The following is a 17,153-nucleotide window of genomic DNA, read 5'->3' as shown; positions in this document are numbered from 1 at the left end:
TTAAACAGTGTTAAAGTCCCACCCGAAAAATATATATATCAGTTTAAGTAAATGCTATAGTGAGAGTATTTTGAGTATTTTTTTCTAAACTCTCCCCATGGCAGCTCTTTGTGACAGGAAAACCATTAGCGTCTTCAGTTTCCCGTCTATGCTCTTGTGAAAGCCACAAGACTCCATTGAGATAATAAGTAATTTTAGCTCTTTGAACACAGGAGCTGCCGATTTATCGCTGCTTCGATCAGTTAGTTAGTTTGTGTTATTGTATGACTCCGGTGAATCCAAACTAACCCTTTTAAATGCCAAAGTCACACAAAAACACAAACAAACTAACTGATCAAAACAGCATTCGACCAGCAGATCCTGTGTTCAGTGATGTTATATCACTGTTTTTTTCAATGGAGTCTGGCTTTGAAGAAAGCGTCATAACAGCTTCATTTTGCCGCTGGAAATCATTGTCTAGCGGCAGGGTAAAGCAGTGAAAATGTTCTCAATATAGCGTATTCTTAAACACATACTGACTGTTTTGAGGGGGGACTTTTTTTTAGGTGGCTAAAATGCGTTTTGTAGCTGGCCCCCATCTGCAGCAGTACATTGCTTGTGACAGTTTTCAACCTGCTTCTCCAAACTGGGGTGCAAGCCAAATGACATCTACTGAGTATGGGTAGGTACCCTATTCCACCAACACATTAAAAAAACTGAGCTATCCTTTTCAAAATAGTTGATTCATTACCAATAATACAGCTCAATCTTATCTATTCGGGCGTTCCTTCAAAGCTTGAATGAGTCCGACTGATTGACAGATAAGGTGATGATCGCCTGATAGCAACCACACATCAGCAGAGTGGGCATTCAAAAAAGTGTGCACTGTACAGCTTATCCTCCTGTGAAACCACAGCGCTGTGCACAAGGCCACACAAAGTTTGCAGGAGACGCACATGGTGAAGATGAAAGGAGGGGAGAAGTGGGAGGAAGTCTGCTTGAAGAAGGTGAACCACAGACGCTGCCAAAAAGTGATGAAGGTGCATAGACTGAAACAAGCCTCGGAAATGAGAAGAGACTGAAAGAGGAAGGCTGGAGTAAAGCATGAGATCTTTACTTGAGTTGCATCGGAGCACCTGACACTGTGGGAACCCCCTGATTTGAGATGTTTCACTGCACTGAATCTGATTTAGAGAACCAAGACCACCAACCGACCTTCTCTCCCCTCCAGTGTACTCGACGCCTTAAAGGGGAAGGTAGGTAGGAAGCAAAAAGTCGAAAGAGGAAGCAGCATGTAGCAAAGAAGCTCCAACCTCAACTTCTGTTTTTATTAATAATGATGTGCTCGGAGGAACATTTCATACTCCGATCGGCTGCAACCAGAAGATGATGAGAGGTTTTCGGAGACTGTCCATTATGAAGTCTAACCACGGCTGGACGTTCCTGCATGTGTCCATCTTGGCAGGGCTGCTTCTCACCTTAAACGCTGACAGTAAGTTGGTTTTTTTTTCTGCTGTCTCAGTATTGGTGTGGTGTTGCCTTTCTTTTCTCTTTGCTTCTGTAATGTGTAAAATGAGGCGTTTGGACAAAAACCATAAGCTGATTTCGGTAAAGGCCGTGAACTTTAAAGTGCTGTGTGCATGTCTATGCAGTAAGCAAATACAGGACGAAGCTGTGGTATCCTAACCTAACGAGAGGCTCAGTTTGGCCTGGAACAAACCACAAAAATGATCCTATAAGGTAGCTTTTTCTAAAAGTATGTAAATTCTACCACAAATTTCTTTTTAACTGGCAAAATAATCAAATAATTTCACTTCTACGTGCAAAAATTATACTTTCAGGTAATGTCTCCCACAACAGGAGGGCGTTTTTTTGCGTACCAAAGCAGCTGCAGCACCTAAGCCCAACGACTGGTTCAATTTGGCCTTAAACAAAACCTCATAATAATCCTATAATGTTTTAAAATGAGGCAAATTTCGACAGGAAAGTCTGTTGAACTGACAAAATAAATGAATAATTTCAATTTCTGATGCTAAAAGAAATGCTACTTTAGGGTTATGTCTTCCACAACAGGAGGGCGTTTTTGGTCCGTGTGGGAGTACGATGGAAACAATTAGGTATTTTATGCAAACGTAGAAGAAGTGAAAATGGTAAAAATAACAAAAAAATCTAGAGAACACTCATTACCTTTTCAGCCGTCTACCCACTTCATTTCTACAATTTCCCGTTTGCCAAGGTTTATTTCAATATTGGGGGTCGGGTCAAATATGAACAAAGGGCGGGTTTGCGTATCCTCCTCCAGAAAATTTTCCATTCTAGTGGGTTTTTATGCCCCAATTTGTACATTTTCTGCAGCATTTTCTGGTGTAAATGTCTGTAATTTTGCCAGAAGTCCTCTAATATAAATCACGGCCGACCACAGTGTCAGTCACTTATTTATCTATCAGTGTATATTGTGGTTTCCTAGTGCCTTTGGTGTTTGTGTGTGGTTTGAGGCCAGCAAAGTATCGTTTAATAGTGACTCATGTCAGTGACAGCAAGCAACAAACATTAAAATAGATTTTGTTCAAAGCAAAATCAGAATAGTTCAGAATAGTTAAATACTATATTCATGCATGTGCTATATGGAGGTGCAATAGTGACAGTAAGTTTGAGCATTGAAAAAGAAAACATTGGAACCGAAAAAATGATTATTATTATTATTTTAATGGTTTATGTTAGGACTCACACAGTTTCCCAGGTTTCACAGTCTATGATTAATTCTGCAACACCTCTGGAGATGCAACACTAATAATACGTCTTTCAAAAATAAAATTTGGATTGAAAAAGCAAAAATTGGCGTTGGAAAAAAAATCCAAAATAAAAGACTGTCATTAAAAAACATTTTTACTTGCTGATACTTTTGCATTCTAATTTCAGTGTAATTTTTTTTCAATCTCTTTTTTCGAGTTTCAACTTTCTGCCAGTGTTTTTGCAGCAAAAAAAAGACTGAAAGAAGTGAGTCATGAAGTGAAAGTCAGAAGACTGTCTTTGAAATACATACCGGAATGCAAAAGATATTAAAATCAAAAACCTTTTTTTTCCGATGCAAGTGTTTCCTTTGTCAGTGCCAAATTTTACTTTCAATATCAAAACATACTTAAACTTCACCACTAAACTAAAAATATCAACATAAATCATTCAAAACCCACTTGTTTACATGAAAAGTTCTGAGAACGGGGCTATTTTTCTATGCAGAGGAAAAGTTGACATTTTGCAGACATATTTTTCACAGCGCAGCGACAAACCTTGCCTGGTGTCAGAAAGAATTGCCAAGTCAGTCATCACAAACTCCCAGGCAATGACAAACCAAATCTGTATGAAGTTGTGTATCGTTAAATTTTCCTTTGATCTTGTATGATTTTTCTTCCTAAGCTCCTTTTTCACAACGTTACTCAAAAAGTATTATCGTCTTATTAGTATTATAGTATCATGTTTTGTTTTTTTGCTTTGAAATGCCTGTATGTCCCTTTGTGTCCCTGACCTAAAGGTTTCTGCAGGTCCATGAACTCAGTGCATCTCTCAGTGACTTCCTTGCAGAGTGAAAAATTGACATAGTTTGTGAGTGAATGCAAACTTTTAGACCCAGCTCAATGAACGTTCAACTTTCTCTTTTATTACACCTGGCGTTCTGCTGCTACGTCTCTGCCCAGAGTGCACTCTAGACTCTGGCAGTGTGGTGTGATAAAGGATAAAGGTAAACCAAAGGTTACAGATCTTCAAATAGCATTCCTAATGATCTGTTTAGCTCCAAAAATAGAAAATCTATCGACAGATGTTTCAACCGTGTCACAAATAAATATAAGTGTGGGAAATCCTGATAGTTGTGACATCACAAGTTCACATAATTCCTGCTGGGTCTTTTAAAGGGTCAGTGTCTGAATGTGGACTGTGTGCATTCCTCTGGGGATTGAGCATGTTTGTATTTTCACAGTATTCATATAGCACCGATGCCTGCTTCATATTTAAAAAAGGAAATCTTACTTTTTGCAGAATGTGACCTTTAAATGATTTTCTATGTGATACCAAAAAAGCCTTAAACTTGGTGGACCTGCAGAAACCACGATTAAAAACCTGTTCTTGCACAATACTTATAGTGCTACCTTACAGTTATACAGTAAACTGTAAAACAGGGATGAATTCATGTTTGTTGTCATTTCGCTTTTGCAGGTAATGATGCAGACTGTTACGTTGATCTTAGAGTGCCCCAAAATACTGTTTATGAAGCTTACCGAGGAGAAGACCTCAGGATTAACTGCACAGTTGGTTTCTGCGATGGTTCACCACCAATAGTCACCTGGTACAAACGTGAGAAAACTGATGTCGCTATCGATGTCAACAGTAGCAGTCACTTTAAAACCGAGTGGGAACTTTTAGAAAAATTGGAGGGGATATCATTTCTGATCTTCCAAAAAATACTCAGAAATGATTCAGGGCAATATCAGTGTGGAAGCGGAGGCACTGTGAGTCATAACATCAACGTCTCTGTCTCTGGTGAGTAACATTTCTGCAATTGAATAAATCTTAATTGATACTGAATAATAAAATGAACAAATTATATTCACAATTTCAGTCTTAATATCATTTAAATTTCAGATCTCTGCTCTGCTTGCTCTAAAGATGATGGACGGCCTAAAAATGACACACAGAAGAATAGCACAGGTAAGTAAAGTTTATATATTGTGTAGTGCAGCAACGCTGCCACTTCTAGTTGCTTTCTGAATCTTTCGTACACTGTGGCCTTCATTACTTAGGTTTAAACACATGAACACATTCATGTTGAATCATACTTCCCTTTTTTCTCGCAGATACTATCACTTTGGTCCATGAACCGACATCAAGTCTACAGATGTACTTCTACTTTGCTGCTGGGATTGTGGCTTTCGTCATCATAGTGATAATTATATCCATCGTATCAATGCAAGGGTGTAAAGGTGAGATGTTGATTAAATATGTCATACAGGAAATAATTGTGACACTGAAACTAACTAATTTCACCAAAATGTCACTGTGCAGGGAAATCAAAGAAAAAAGGGCAGACTGAAAATCAGGTAAGATAAAATAAATAAATAAATAAATAAAATTCAAACTAAAATCCTATATCTTTAAAAATTTGAAACCTGGGTAAATAGGCTTGATTTCTTTCAAAAACATGATAAAAGGCAATAAGCGATGAAAGAAGAAATGACCCAAGGCAAGAAATTACTAAAAAAGTACAAAATTACTTGAAAATTTGTTGAAAAAAGTAAAAAAAAAAAAAGAAAAATATATAAATACACATTAATATATACAAAAAATGTAAAATGACCTGAAAAAACATGCCTAAAAAGTAATAATTTTGTAATATTATTGTGAGCATGTAATTACGATAAGTATAAATGTAATTTTAGCCTAGAGTTTTTTTTCTTTTACTCCAAGCCATTTTAATCTAGCTTTTAACAAACATTTTTAAGTCAACTATTTCTTGCAATTTGTGGAACATTTCTAATAAAGCTCATTGCCTTTTTCCCCATGTTTTTGAAAGAAACTGCATCAATTTGCTCAGGGTTCAAAGGTGTAAATACTTTAAAATGCATCAAAATACAGCAAAAGTAATGTCGCTCCAGGTTTTAGGGGGCAAAGGGGTGAAACCGTTTAATGCAAATGGTTTTTTTTGTATGTTTGCAGTATGTGGCAGTCCCCATGGGGCCCTTCCCACATGTAAGCCCCCAGCCTTCGCCAAGAGGAAGCCCCTCTGTGCCGCCACCTCGGAGATCCACCCGCAGAAAGCCCCCGCCCTCACAACCCAATGAACTGCCATTACCAAGAGACAATGAGCATGTTTACGGCATAAAAGAGAACAGAGAGAGACAGACGACAACAGTGGACGACGAGGGGTGTTCACTTGTGTACGCGGCACTCAACCATCAGGTTCCAGCGAGGCCTGTTGCCCGGCCACGGAGGCCGAAGGAGGAGGAGGCTTCAGAGTACGCGGCTATCCGTGTTAAAGACCTATCAACCACAAGTCAACAACTCAATCACTTCAAAGCGGACGACAGCTCACATTAAGTGGAGTAATGTGTCCTTGATGTTGGAGGAGGGAGATTTACCCTCTGAAATCTGGATTAACATCACCTTTCACATGTATTTAAACCTTTGAACCAAAAGCACATTGGTTTGATTTCTCTCAGAAACATAGGCATGAAAGGCAATGAGCAACTGGGCAAGATGTGTCAAATTGCAAGATTTAGAAGATTTAGATTTAAAAAATTTAAAAAAAAGAAAGAAAAAAGATGGCAATTCCATATTTTAAATTATGTTACAGATTTATTATCATTTTTAAGAACTTTTTTCCCAAGTCGTTTCCTTGTTTATTTTGCATTTTTAACTTTTCTTTTTAAGTTATTTTATTTTACTTTATTATAATTCCTAATAAAAATCAAATTAAATCAGTTTGGTCAATTTTCTTTTACTTTTTATTTATTGCTTCTTAACTTTTAGTTAATTTCTTTCTAAAGTGAAAGAAATGAAGCCAATTTGCGCAGGTCTCAAAGGGTTTAACGATAATATAAAGACCCTCTTTGGTGAAAACTGAGGATGCTACAGCAGAGACATCCTACAGAATCTACCTGAGACATTTGCCCAATGCTAAAATGATTATCTACATCATTTGGTCAGTACTGTTAAAGGCCCTGCACACCAGCACAAGTGTTTCCAGGTGGAAAATTGTGAGGTCAGGCCACAAATAAACATCACCTCAGCATCACTGTGTTGGATTTTGGTATTTCATATGATTTGTTGAAAAGATAAACACAGAATCACACCAGCTCTTTCATCATTGTGTAAATCTGCACCTTTGGAGAGGCGTAAAACAGCATCATCTCTGACCAAATTAAATGTACTTTTCAACGAAGTTTTGCAAACTGTTTTCAACTAATATGCATCTATTTGTGATCTTGGTTTGAACGTTTTGTGTCACGCACCCTTCGCAGGTTAAAGCTGTGACTTTGTGCTGTTGCACGCCCATGACTTGAATTTACTCTGTCGAGTAATATCACATCTGTTATATTGTTGTAGTTTCATGCACTTCAAAACTGTCTCATTTTCTGACCATATGAATGAGCTTGTGTCATTTTGTCTTTTACAACCTGTGAGAATTGCTATTTCTTTAACAGGGAAACAGAGAATGTAATTATGATTTCATTATTTTGTGCAATCAAATAACATGATATGTGTTCATAATTGTTTGATTTCAACTAATATTATATCACTGTTGACTCGTTTTGGACTGTTTCTCCTTTAAAACAATCTAATACCTTGGAAACACAAATGCGGACTTGAAACCCCTGAAGTTTCAGATGTATCATAGTTCAAAAAAGGTGAGTATGTGTGCGTGTGAGTGTTTGTTTGTGAGCCTCAGATGTCCGTTTTTGTGCTTTCATGCACTCTATGTTGGGGGTAAGTATATGCCAAAGACCACAGCAAAGAAAGGCAGGAAGTAAAGTTTACCACGTCTTTGAGTGTGATATCTTGAGCAGACCTGCAGTCATAGTTGTTGAATAGAAGTGGATAGCTGGTTTTTAAAGTGTTTCCATCATGAGACCAAACTACCGTCTGGACATCCTTCATGTGTCCATCTTAGCGGCACTCTCCCTCACTTTGGATGCTAATAGTAAGTTTTTGTAATTTCATCTACGTGGCTCGCTCTCAGTCTGAGCATATCTTTGTTCCGGCCTTTGTTTCCGTTTTGTTAAGTCACATTTTCACAAACGTGAATCAGGTAAACTATGTTTTAATGTCAAAGGTTAAAAAAACTGAAAATGTTTCAAACATATTTACTGTTATCTTTTTTTAATATTATTATATTGCACACATAGAATCTAATGCAGGCTGGTGTACAAACACACCCAGAGCCTCAACGACGCAGCAGTAAAACTCAACAAGGAAATCAGCAATATTGAATGTAAATGCAGTTGCAGCCATTTTAATTCATATGAGGGAAAAAGTAAAAGACACCAGCAACCATGTCATAAATGTTAAGCCTGACTTCGTGAAAAATCAATGAACGGCTGTTAAATTGACAAAATGTGCTGCTATGCAGTGATTTTAGTTAAATGTTTGCGCCTCAGAAGAATCAAAGTCTGTGTGGATAATTTATGAAAAATATTTGCCATACTTCTTGTGAAACACACTTTTTGAGGCTGTTCTCGCCAACGGGAGCAAACGAGGAAGTCCTGTGATGCAGTTTAAAGAGCAATAGCTTGTGGTGGTGGTAATTGGTTATTAGCATTAGCAGGTTTATTTCCGTTGCAGCCACTGCACCAGACGTCTTTATTTCCAATCAAAGGCAACATAAGCGTGTTATGTGAGCGATAATGGAAAGGCGAGCCCCTTAAACGTGAGACTGGCCACGTATGAGTGATTTCTGGGAGGTGATCGTTCATGATTTCAGAGAGAGTTGTGGATTCAAAACTTTCAGATGACCTGCTCAACTTTTGAAGAGTTATGCGATGCAATTACATCTTTTGTAGCACCAAATGCATCATACCAAAGGATGAACTCGAGAGAGCCAGTTACTACTGAAAAGCACATAGTCATAGCATCATGTGACCCATGAAAGCGCAAAAAGTGTTTCTGTTGCAGTTTTGTGAAATATGGCTTTTTCGAATCACCTTCTCCACAGACTGATTTTGAAAATGTTAGATAACATTTCACCGCTTTCATGTTCTGTCATCATCAGATGGTATAACACTGTCCCAGTCATTTCTAATCTGTACATTTTGCCATTTTCCTCTTGCAGGTGGTTATTCAGATTGTGATGTTGAAATCAAAGTGCCCCGTGACACTGTTTACAGAGCTGTGCCTGGAGAAAACCTCAGGATTAACTGCACAGTTGCCTTCTGTGACAAACCACCACCAACAGTAACCTGGTACAAAAGTGAGACGACTGATGTCCCCGTCAATGTCAGCAGTCACATTAAAACAGAGTGGAAACTTTTAAACCCCTCAGAGGGGATATTTGTTTTGATATTTCAAGAAATACTCAGAGATGACTCAGGTGTGTACTGGTGTTACAGTGACGGCAGTGTGAGTCACAGCATCAACGTCTTTGTCCGAGGTGAGTCATCCTTTTAGTACAACCTAACTAACTACCTAAACTGCAGTAAGGCATTTCTAATAACTACTGAATTATTAATTAGAACCTTTTTTATTTATTTTTTTGTGGGAAATAAACAATTTTATCACTTTGCAGGTGATGAACTCACTACAGTTATACGGACGACTTCAAAACCGGGTAAGAGAACCTCATTCACTCTCTAATAATGATATATCCCTTTTCTTTTCATAAATACATTTTTCATACAACCGCGCTTCTGTAGTGCCATATCAAATGTCGTCTTTTGTCTTGCAGAGAGATTGGACACTTTCTGGCCATTTGTGTACCGTGTTGTCGGGATCGTGGTGTTTGTTATCGTAGTTCTAACCATATATGTTGTATCAACATGTGGGTGTAAAGGTGAGAATTTTTCATTTTTACATACCGTGATTCTTCAGCAGCAGATGATCTCTGCAGACTTCCTGCTGAAGGTGTCATCTGAAAAAAAGTAAAGAAAACAAGTTGAAAATGCCACAAAACAAAAAAGAATAAACACGGTACATATTTACTGCAGTAAATTTGAGGACAGTTACTTACCTCTTCTGATGTCATTATCATGCAGGAGAGTCCAGGGACGCACCACATCCAGGCCCACAGCCCTCCCATGATGCTTCGCCAACCAATCACATCTATGATTAGCCGATCAATCTGCTAAATCAAAATGACTAGTGTCAAAAGGTTGTACATATTCATTTCACGACAACCTGTAAGTGACATATTCACATTTTGACTGATTTGTGTTTATCAATGCTCAGCTTTGTTATGATGTGTTTTTACATAATGTGCTCTAGGAATTATTGATTGACTATGCATGGCCTTAAAAAATCAAAACATTTTTTTAATTGACAAAATATGATCCACTTCTTCATGATGATGTGAATACCGCCGTGTATAATGTTGAATGTTGCTGTTGGCTCCATTATGTGCTTTGATTTCTTGTAAATAAAGCTGTAAAAAACAAAAGTGAAATTTCTCACATGAGAAACCACTGTTGTTTGGATCTTCCGGTGTGTGTGTGTGTGTGTGTGTGTGTGCAGAATGTAAAACATATACAGGTAAATAGTTTGGTTTCCTGTTCAGGTAACAATCTGTGTCCACACATCAGGTGCAGATAATCAAGATGTGAGAAAATGTCTCTTTATCTATTTCGATGTGTGTCTGCTGTCTGACAAACATTAGGCAGAATCAAACCACACGTCACATAAACATATAAAAACAAATGATGGAAATTATTTAAAGAGTATAAATCATGAAGTCACCTCTACTCATAAAAAAAAAACCAAAAAACAAAGACATTTTTTGGGGGGGTTTGGGTGTCGAGTTGGACGTCATTAGACCTTTAAAAACTTCATGGCGATTACTTCTTTTATGTATCTCCTACTTATTTTAGGGGGCTAAAATTAAAGTTTTTACCCAGGTGTTTTGTTTCCGTCACTGCCGGTAAGAGTAGGAGCAAGTGCCGATAAATTAATGTTATTATTTATATATTTTATCTAAAGGGCCAATGTACAGCTCAGAGCTAAATCGCATCAGTAGTCCCAATGCAGGTCAGAACAAAGACTCAGCAGAATGACATGATAATATGAAGTTGAAAAAAAGACACACAAAAGACAAATAATACAGACAATAGCACACGATATAAACTAATACAAAGAAGAAAACACAAGACAGACAATACAACATAAAACTAGACAAACAGCACATCATATACAAAACACAATAAAAATGTATTACATGTTAGTGGCTTTTTTGTGCAGTGGGAAAAGGGCACTGTGCTTAGTCTGTAGAATTTTCATATTTGTGCCACCTTGAGAAGGCGGCGTGGAAAAATTAAGAAAAAGTTGGTCACCAAATACAAATACCAAGTGTACGCATGGTTTTTGTGTGTGCACGTTGTTTATGCATCTGGCCCCAGATAAATGGTTTGTGTGTGTGTGTGCGTGTGTATACGTATGTGTGTGTCTAAAAACTGTATTTTTAGCGTAATGGGGGTACAAATACACCAAAGACCACGCTAATCAAGAGCAGGAAGTTTACCGCACGTCATTTACTGTCACATCTCGAGCACACCTGCAGTGATAGTTGTTTCACAGAAGTGGATAGCCGATTTTTGAAGTGTTTCCATCATGAGACCAAACTACCGCCTAAACATCCTTTATGTGTCCATCTTAGCAGTGCTCTTCCTCACTTTGGATGCTGAGAGTAAGTTTTTGTTATTTTATCTAAATAGCTCGATCTCAATCTGAGCAGGTTTTAAACTAGATTGAATGTGAATATGGTTGCAGTAAATTAATTCATGTGAAAGACAAAGTAAAAGACATGAGTGACCATGCTGTAAATGAACGATGTTTGTGAACAACCAATGAATGGCTGTTAAACTGACAGAATGTGAAGAAATTGGGTCTTTGATGCTTTAATGGATTTATTTTAGGATTAATTGTTCCCGATTCAGAAGGATCTTTTTTTTATATACAATACATTTTTCTCTAGAAAAGAATGTACATATGTTTTGCCTTAAATTTAGCCTATTGGGCTACGCTTTCTCTCAAATCACACCTAATTCTTTAAAGATTGGCAGACCCTGAAATGTAAAAAAAAAGAGCAACAACCTAAAAATAGATTTATAAAAAGGTAAAAAAAAAAAACATAGTATGAAAGTTTTAAAAAATACATCGAAGTTTAAAAAAAGTTAAATGCTAAAATGTAAGAATAGTAAAAACAAACATAGAAAAGTATAAATCAAATCAAAATGTTTTCAAAAAAGCATATTTTTGTAAAAGTAAAAGAAACAGTGAAAAACAGTGAAAAAAAAGTTTTTTCTTAAAAACTGTTTTAAAAACTTTTTAAAAAAGTTTTTAAAACTTTTTTTAAAAGCTTTAAAAAAAGACATATTTTGCTGTGTAATGCTTTGAGCCAGCATTAAAATCCTTCTAACAGGAGCTACTTGGTTTGTGAATCAGTTTGTTTCTCCTTTATCAGATCATGATCCCTACCGTGGCTGCTGAGCCATAACGCCAATATTCAATCATGTAAACTTAAATAAATGTAATGTGAAAAGTTTGAGAAAGCACAGAATCAAATGAAAAACAAGTTTCAGCCACACATCGTGCTGACCTAAATTTACAGTTTGATGGCTGCAGCTGCAGCGTGAAAAAAACCCAACAACTTCACTGATCTAATTCTTTTTCTGTGTCATTCCCACAGAGTGAGTTTATACATGTTAGATAACTTTTCACAGCTTTCATGTTCTGTCATTATCAGCTGGTGTCACATTTCAACAGTCATTTCTAATCTGTATATTGTGTCTTTTTTTTGTAGGCGATGGTTCAAATTGTGAAGTTATAATTAAACCTTTCTCTGGACAGGACCTGGGGATTTACTGCATGGTTTCTTTCTGCGACAATTCAAAACAAACAGTCGGCTGGTATAAATATGAGGAAACTACACGCGCCTCTGTCAACATCAGCACAGATTGGATAATTGGAAACGAAGTAAGAACACTGTATCTGACCCTTAAAAAAATCAGCAGAAACGACTCGAGTGTGTATCAGTGTCAACGTGGAGGCAGTGTGAGTTGTAACATCACCATCTTTGTCCGTGGTGAGTCATCCTTTCAGTAGATATAAACCTGTACTAGACTGATGCTTAACCTCTTGAAACCTGGATTAATATTATTTTTTTGTTCTGCATTTAGATGCATTTCACAAGCTATTTGACCCTTTGACACCTGAGAAAATTAGCTGAATTTATTTTGAAAACACAGGGAAAAAGACAATGACCAACTAGGCAAGACATATCCCACAAACTGCAAGAAAACAGTCAAAAATTACCTTAAAGAAGGCACCTGGTGGCTTAGTGGATATAGCAGGCGCCCCATGTAGCAAGGCTGTGTCCTCGTTGTGGTGGCCGTGGGTTCGATTCCGACCTCGGCCCTTTGCTGCATGTCGCCCTGTCTCTCTCTCCTCCTGTCACACTTGTGCTGTCCTATCAATTAAAGGCAAAAATGCCAAAAAAGTACCTAAAACAAGACAAAAGATTATTAGAAAATTATCCCCCAAAAAGAGGAAAATGTCCTGACATTTGAATATATATTTGTGTTTAAAATACTTACAATTTTAATACTTTTTTACATTTTCCTGTTTAGTTTTGTTTCTCTCTCTAATTTATTGCTCATTTTGTGTCATGTCTTGACATTTTGCTCATTGCTTTCTCCCCATGTTTTTTTTTTTTTAAGAAATCAAACCAGTTTGGTCAGATTTTAAAACGTTACATACTGTGTTAAGCCTGAGTTAAAAATTCTCTTTATTTCGCAGCAGAACCAGAAATTGACACCTTCTGGCCATCTGTGTACCGTGTGGTCGGGATTACGGTGTTTGTCGCCATAGTGCTAACTCTGTGTGTTGCATCAAGATGTTGGTGTAAAGGTGAGAATTTCTTATTTTTACATAAAGTGATTGTTCAGCTGGTATTCTGCAGAGGTACAAAACTGTATCTACAGTTAATATATATATGAAAATACCACAAAATAACAAGGAATTCACTATAATAAAACTGAGAACAGAAACTAATCTCTTCTGATGTCATTATTTCGCAGGAAAATCCAGTCGCCGGCCCTCCCATGATGACTCACCTACTCATCATACATATGAGAATCTGCCGATGTCTGTGCCTTGAAATCAATCTGCTACTGACCACTACTGCATTTTTACTGCTTTGTGTGAATCATTGTTTGGCTTTGTTGATATGTATTTTTATGTAAAATGCTTTGGGAATTATTCTTTTTTCTTTTAGTTTTCTCTGGCCCCAAAATAATAAAATATTTTTTTAAATTGACAAATATGATTTATTGCAGTGATACTTGCGACCACCCCCGATAGGGTTCCATGTGGCCCCCCAAAATGTTTTATGATTCACAGTAAAACTAACATGATTTATTTTCATACTTTTAGGTGCCAGAGTGCATAAAAATTGCACCAAAATAGAGCTTTTTTAATTTAAAAAATGCTAAAATGTTAGCTAAGCCCATAATGTCCATACTGAAATCCTGAAATCACCCTCAAATCCTCCTCCCAAAAATTTCCTATAATCTAAAAAACATCCTAAAATCCTAGAAACACGTACGGGGCTGCAGCAACTGGCCCCTGGCCTTCTGTCATTTTGCAAAAGTGGCCCCCAAACAAAACAAGTTGAGGATCCCTGATCTATTGCTTCATAATGATGTGTTTACACCTGTGAATAATGTTGAATATTGCTACTGGCTCAATTTTGTGTTTTTGATTTCCTGTAAATAAAGCTTTAATAAAAATGAAATTTTTCACATGAGAAACAGCTGTTGTTTGGGTCGACCTCTGTTTGTGTAGTATGTAAAACATTTACACATAAATAGTTTTGTTTCCTGTTTAGGTAACAGCTATCTATTTGTCTTTATTGGTGTGTGTGTGTGTGTGTGTGTGTGTGTGTGTGTGTGTGTGTGTGTGTGTGTGTGTGTGTGTGTGAATGTGTGTGCGCGTGCACCTCTGCTCTTTGCATTTTCTTTTGATGTCGATCGAAGTAGCGTCTCTTCTTGGGTACAGTATCTGATGTGCATTTGGGAGCAGGCAGACTGTCGAGTGTCGAACAGGAAGCTGAATTTAACCACACATCACATACACATAAAACACGTAAAAACAAAGGCTGGAAGTTGTTTTACAGTAAAGAATATAAATCATAAACTCACCTCTCTACTCATCATCAGGCTGGAAATAAAAGAAGACAAAAAGTTCAACAGCAATTTAGGGAATATCAGCTTTCTTATATAACTTTGAGGCAGATTAAGCAAAGCTGTAAACATGTTAAACAGAATAATAGTCACAGCCATGCCAGCGGCTCTGTGAGGCTGCACTTATGCAAAAGTCTGCTTTGAGCTAAATACTACCACTACCACTACTACTACCATTAGTGTAGCGTGTCAGCATCAACATTTATAATTGGAGCGTAACAAACTACAGCTGGGGATAATAATATTAAGTCTGCGGGTGTTAAATTAAAATAATGGAAAAGTGAAATTTGACCTGTAGGTTGCACTCCATGAAAAGTCACATTAAGATTCATCCTTTGGGAACCAAGAATGTCTCAAAAGCATCTCCTCCATGGATGTATTAAAGGAGCTGGATACAGCATTTGAGGCGGGGCCCCGTTCATTCCTGTGAAAGCTGCTCAGTGGTGCATGAAGCCAAAACAAAAAAGGATTTCAGTGATATGAAGTTACTGGGATGGTCTGCATGATGGGGCCCGTAGAGGAAACACCTCAGAGACTTTATAGAAGAGACAGTGGATGAAACCAGACGGCCCACTCTAGATTCAGTTCCTGTATCTGTGAAACATGGGTTTCGCCCCGCCCCTGTAGGATACAGGTGACAGTAGCCTTTTCATTCCAATATGAAAAGCTTCCTGTTCCCTTAGTCCCACACTCACTGAAATAAATACTGGGCCCATTTGTCATAATTCACCAAAATTCTGACAGTTAAATGGCTTTTTTTTCAAACAGATAAATCAGGGGAAAATAAACTTGATATGAAACATGTCTCTGTTTTTGAACCATACCAACATCAAGTCGCCGCATACTGCGGCTTTAAAGAGGACTTCCACAATTACAAATTACATTTTAGATATCCTTCTGCTGTTTACGTTCCAGGATGGCGCTACCATTATGTCAACAAATGCACATGGTGGGAAGATGCAGCATGTGGTTATGTTTAGACAACATATTTCACATGACATCCACACCAGAACGTCAAGAAATGCTGGGGCACAAGGTTAGGTTCAGGGGAAGTAGGCACACAGTGAGCTGTAGAAAAAAAAACTCACATTCAACTGATGCTGCTCATCTGTAACATACAACTGCAAAAGGTGGCTTTTGGTGTTGGGATCTTTCACCGAAATCACTACAACAGCTGCGATATTTAACAACTTCAGAATGAGAACGGACTGGTCATTCCTATGAAAGTATCTCAGTGGTGCATGAGGCCAAAAAGCTCTATTTCCACTGTATAAAAGATATATAAAAGTACCTGAAACCTCTGCATTATGAGGCCCATAGGGTAAGCACACAAGAGATTTACGGCGGCAGAGTGCCTCACTTCCACTGGCTGAATGGCTAACTTTCAGTTTAGTTGTCCGCTAACTTGAATGGGGATAACATGTCTTAATCTTGCAGCTACACTCTGAACGTTAAGGGACCGAACGGTAATCCTGATAGTGAAACGAGTCATTTTGCAAGGGTCGTGACACTCGAGAAACTGCATCTACTGATTCACAGATGTTTTTCTCACAAAGTAAGTCTATAAGAAAAGTCTTTCTTTGGTCCCCTGGCATCACGCGATGGCCCTGGATGGCGAAATTCCACTTTTGGCCACATTTTAATTCTGCATTCTGTTGAGTTTGCAGAGTTTGAAAATTAAGTTATTGCAGGCGATTCTGACACAGACATAGATGGTGCTAATAGATTTGTTTTTTCCATCTTTCAGGATGAGTCACCTTTAACGAACAGGTGTTGAAGTACATGTTGGGAGCAGACAGACTGGGGGAAACCCTTCAGCTCATCACAACATCAACTCTCTCCCACTGCGAATCCAGGAAACGACACATTTCACTTCAGACTGAAACCAGCTACACTGTCAATGAAAACTGAACCAAGAATGTTGTGTGACATTAAAATGTAAAGGCCACAAAACAAGAGATAAAATAATTGACAGTAAGAAGATATCATTTTTTTTATATACCAAAAGATTGTGGAATGTAAATCAAAATTTGTGTACAATAAAGATTACTGTGAAAGAAACTTACCTTTTGACTTACCTTCTGAGTTCTGAAAGTGTCTAAGAAAATTACATTTTAATTTTAGAGTGGATCAAATGTTTTATCTACCATAAGCTTGACACTGAGCATACAATGGAATTGCATTTATATTTATGATTAACACTAAATGAGCATCTTGATTTTAGAGTGTGAACTTATAAAT

The 17,153-nt window shown here is 37.5% G+C and overlaps 3 protein-coding genes and 1 long non-coding RNA gene across 7 annotated transcripts; 3 read left to right on the top strand and 1 right to left on the bottom strand.

The window, feature by feature from the left end:
* The first annotated feature begins 984 nt into the window (after positions 1 to 984).
* LOC121962826 (B- and T-lymphocyte attenuator-like) lies at positions 985 to 7,279 on the top strand. Its single transcript, XM_042513134.2, has 6 exons — positions 985 to 1,471; positions 4,189 to 4,512; positions 4,615 to 4,680; positions 4,827 to 4,952; positions 5,035 to 5,069; positions 5,686 to 7,279. The coding sequence occupies exons 1-6, from the start codon at positions 1,366 to 1,368 to the stop codon at positions 6,064 to 6,066; spliced, it is 1,038 nt and encodes a 345-aa protein (XP_042369068.1). The 5' UTR covers positions 985 to 1,365; the 3' UTR covers positions 6,067 to 7,279.
* A 151-nt stretch (positions 7,280 to 7,430) lies between these two features.
* On the top strand, positions 7,431 to 10,116 carry LOC121962829 (B- and T-lymphocyte attenuator-like). Of its 2 annotated transcripts, XM_042513139.2 has the most exons (5): positions 7,431 to 7,669; positions 8,798 to 9,115; positions 9,251 to 9,292; positions 9,410 to 9,514; positions 9,717 to 10,116. In XM_042513139.2, the coding sequence occupies exons 1-5, from the start codon at positions 7,594 to 7,596 to the stop codon at positions 9,791 to 9,793; spliced, it is 618 nt and encodes a 205-aa protein (XP_042369073.1). In that variant the 5' UTR covers positions 7,431 to 7,593; the 3' UTR covers positions 9,794 to 10,116. The 2 variants fall into 2 exon arrangements, with proteins under 2 accessions (XP_042369073.1, XP_087930732.1); XM_088074606.1 differs by having other exon boundaries at positions 9,410 to 10,116.
* Positions 9,454 to 16,945, bottom strand: LOC148185476 (uncharacterized). Its single transcript, XR_015775892.1, has 6 exons — positions 15,205 to 16,945; positions 14,871 to 14,889; positions 14,669 to 14,756; positions 12,985 to 13,172; positions 9,692 to 9,802; positions 9,454 to 9,592 (listed from the first exon to the last, which is right to left on the bottom strand). It is a non-coding gene; the product is annotated as an uncharacterized LOC148185476 (long non-coding RNA).
* Positions 11,131 to 14,653, top strand: LOC148185477 (uncharacterized). Of its 3 annotated transcripts, none has more exons than XM_088074609.1 (4): positions 11,131 to 11,356; positions 12,520 to 12,754; positions 13,468 to 13,578; positions 13,749 to 14,653. In XM_088074609.1, the coding sequence occupies exons 1-4, from the start codon at positions 11,348 to 11,350 to the stop codon at positions 13,826 to 13,828; spliced, it is 435 nt and encodes a 144-aa protein (XP_087930735.1). In that variant the 5' UTR covers positions 11,131 to 11,347; the 3' UTR covers positions 13,829 to 14,653. The 3 variants fall into 3 exon arrangements, with proteins under 3 accessions (XP_087930735.1, XP_087930733.1, XP_087930734.1); XM_088074607.1 differs by having other exon boundaries at positions 11,133 to 11,356; positions 12,473 to 12,754; XM_088074608.1 differs by having other exon boundaries at positions 11,136 to 11,356; positions 12,473 to 12,754; positions 13,471 to 13,578.
* Positions 16,946 to 17,153: the final 208 nt, after the last annotated feature.

Source organism: Plectropomus leopardus, chromosome 24 (genome assembly GCF_026936395.1).
Source record: "Plectropomus leopardus strain MGB_pleo_1.0 chromosome 24, ASM2693639v1, whole genome shotgun sequence".
In the NCBI taxonomy this organism is placed as follows: Eukaryota; Metazoa; Chordata; class Actinopteri; order Perciformes; family Serranidae; genus Plectropomus; species Plectropomus leopardus.
This window is presented reverse-complemented; position numbering and strand designations above follow the sequence as displayed.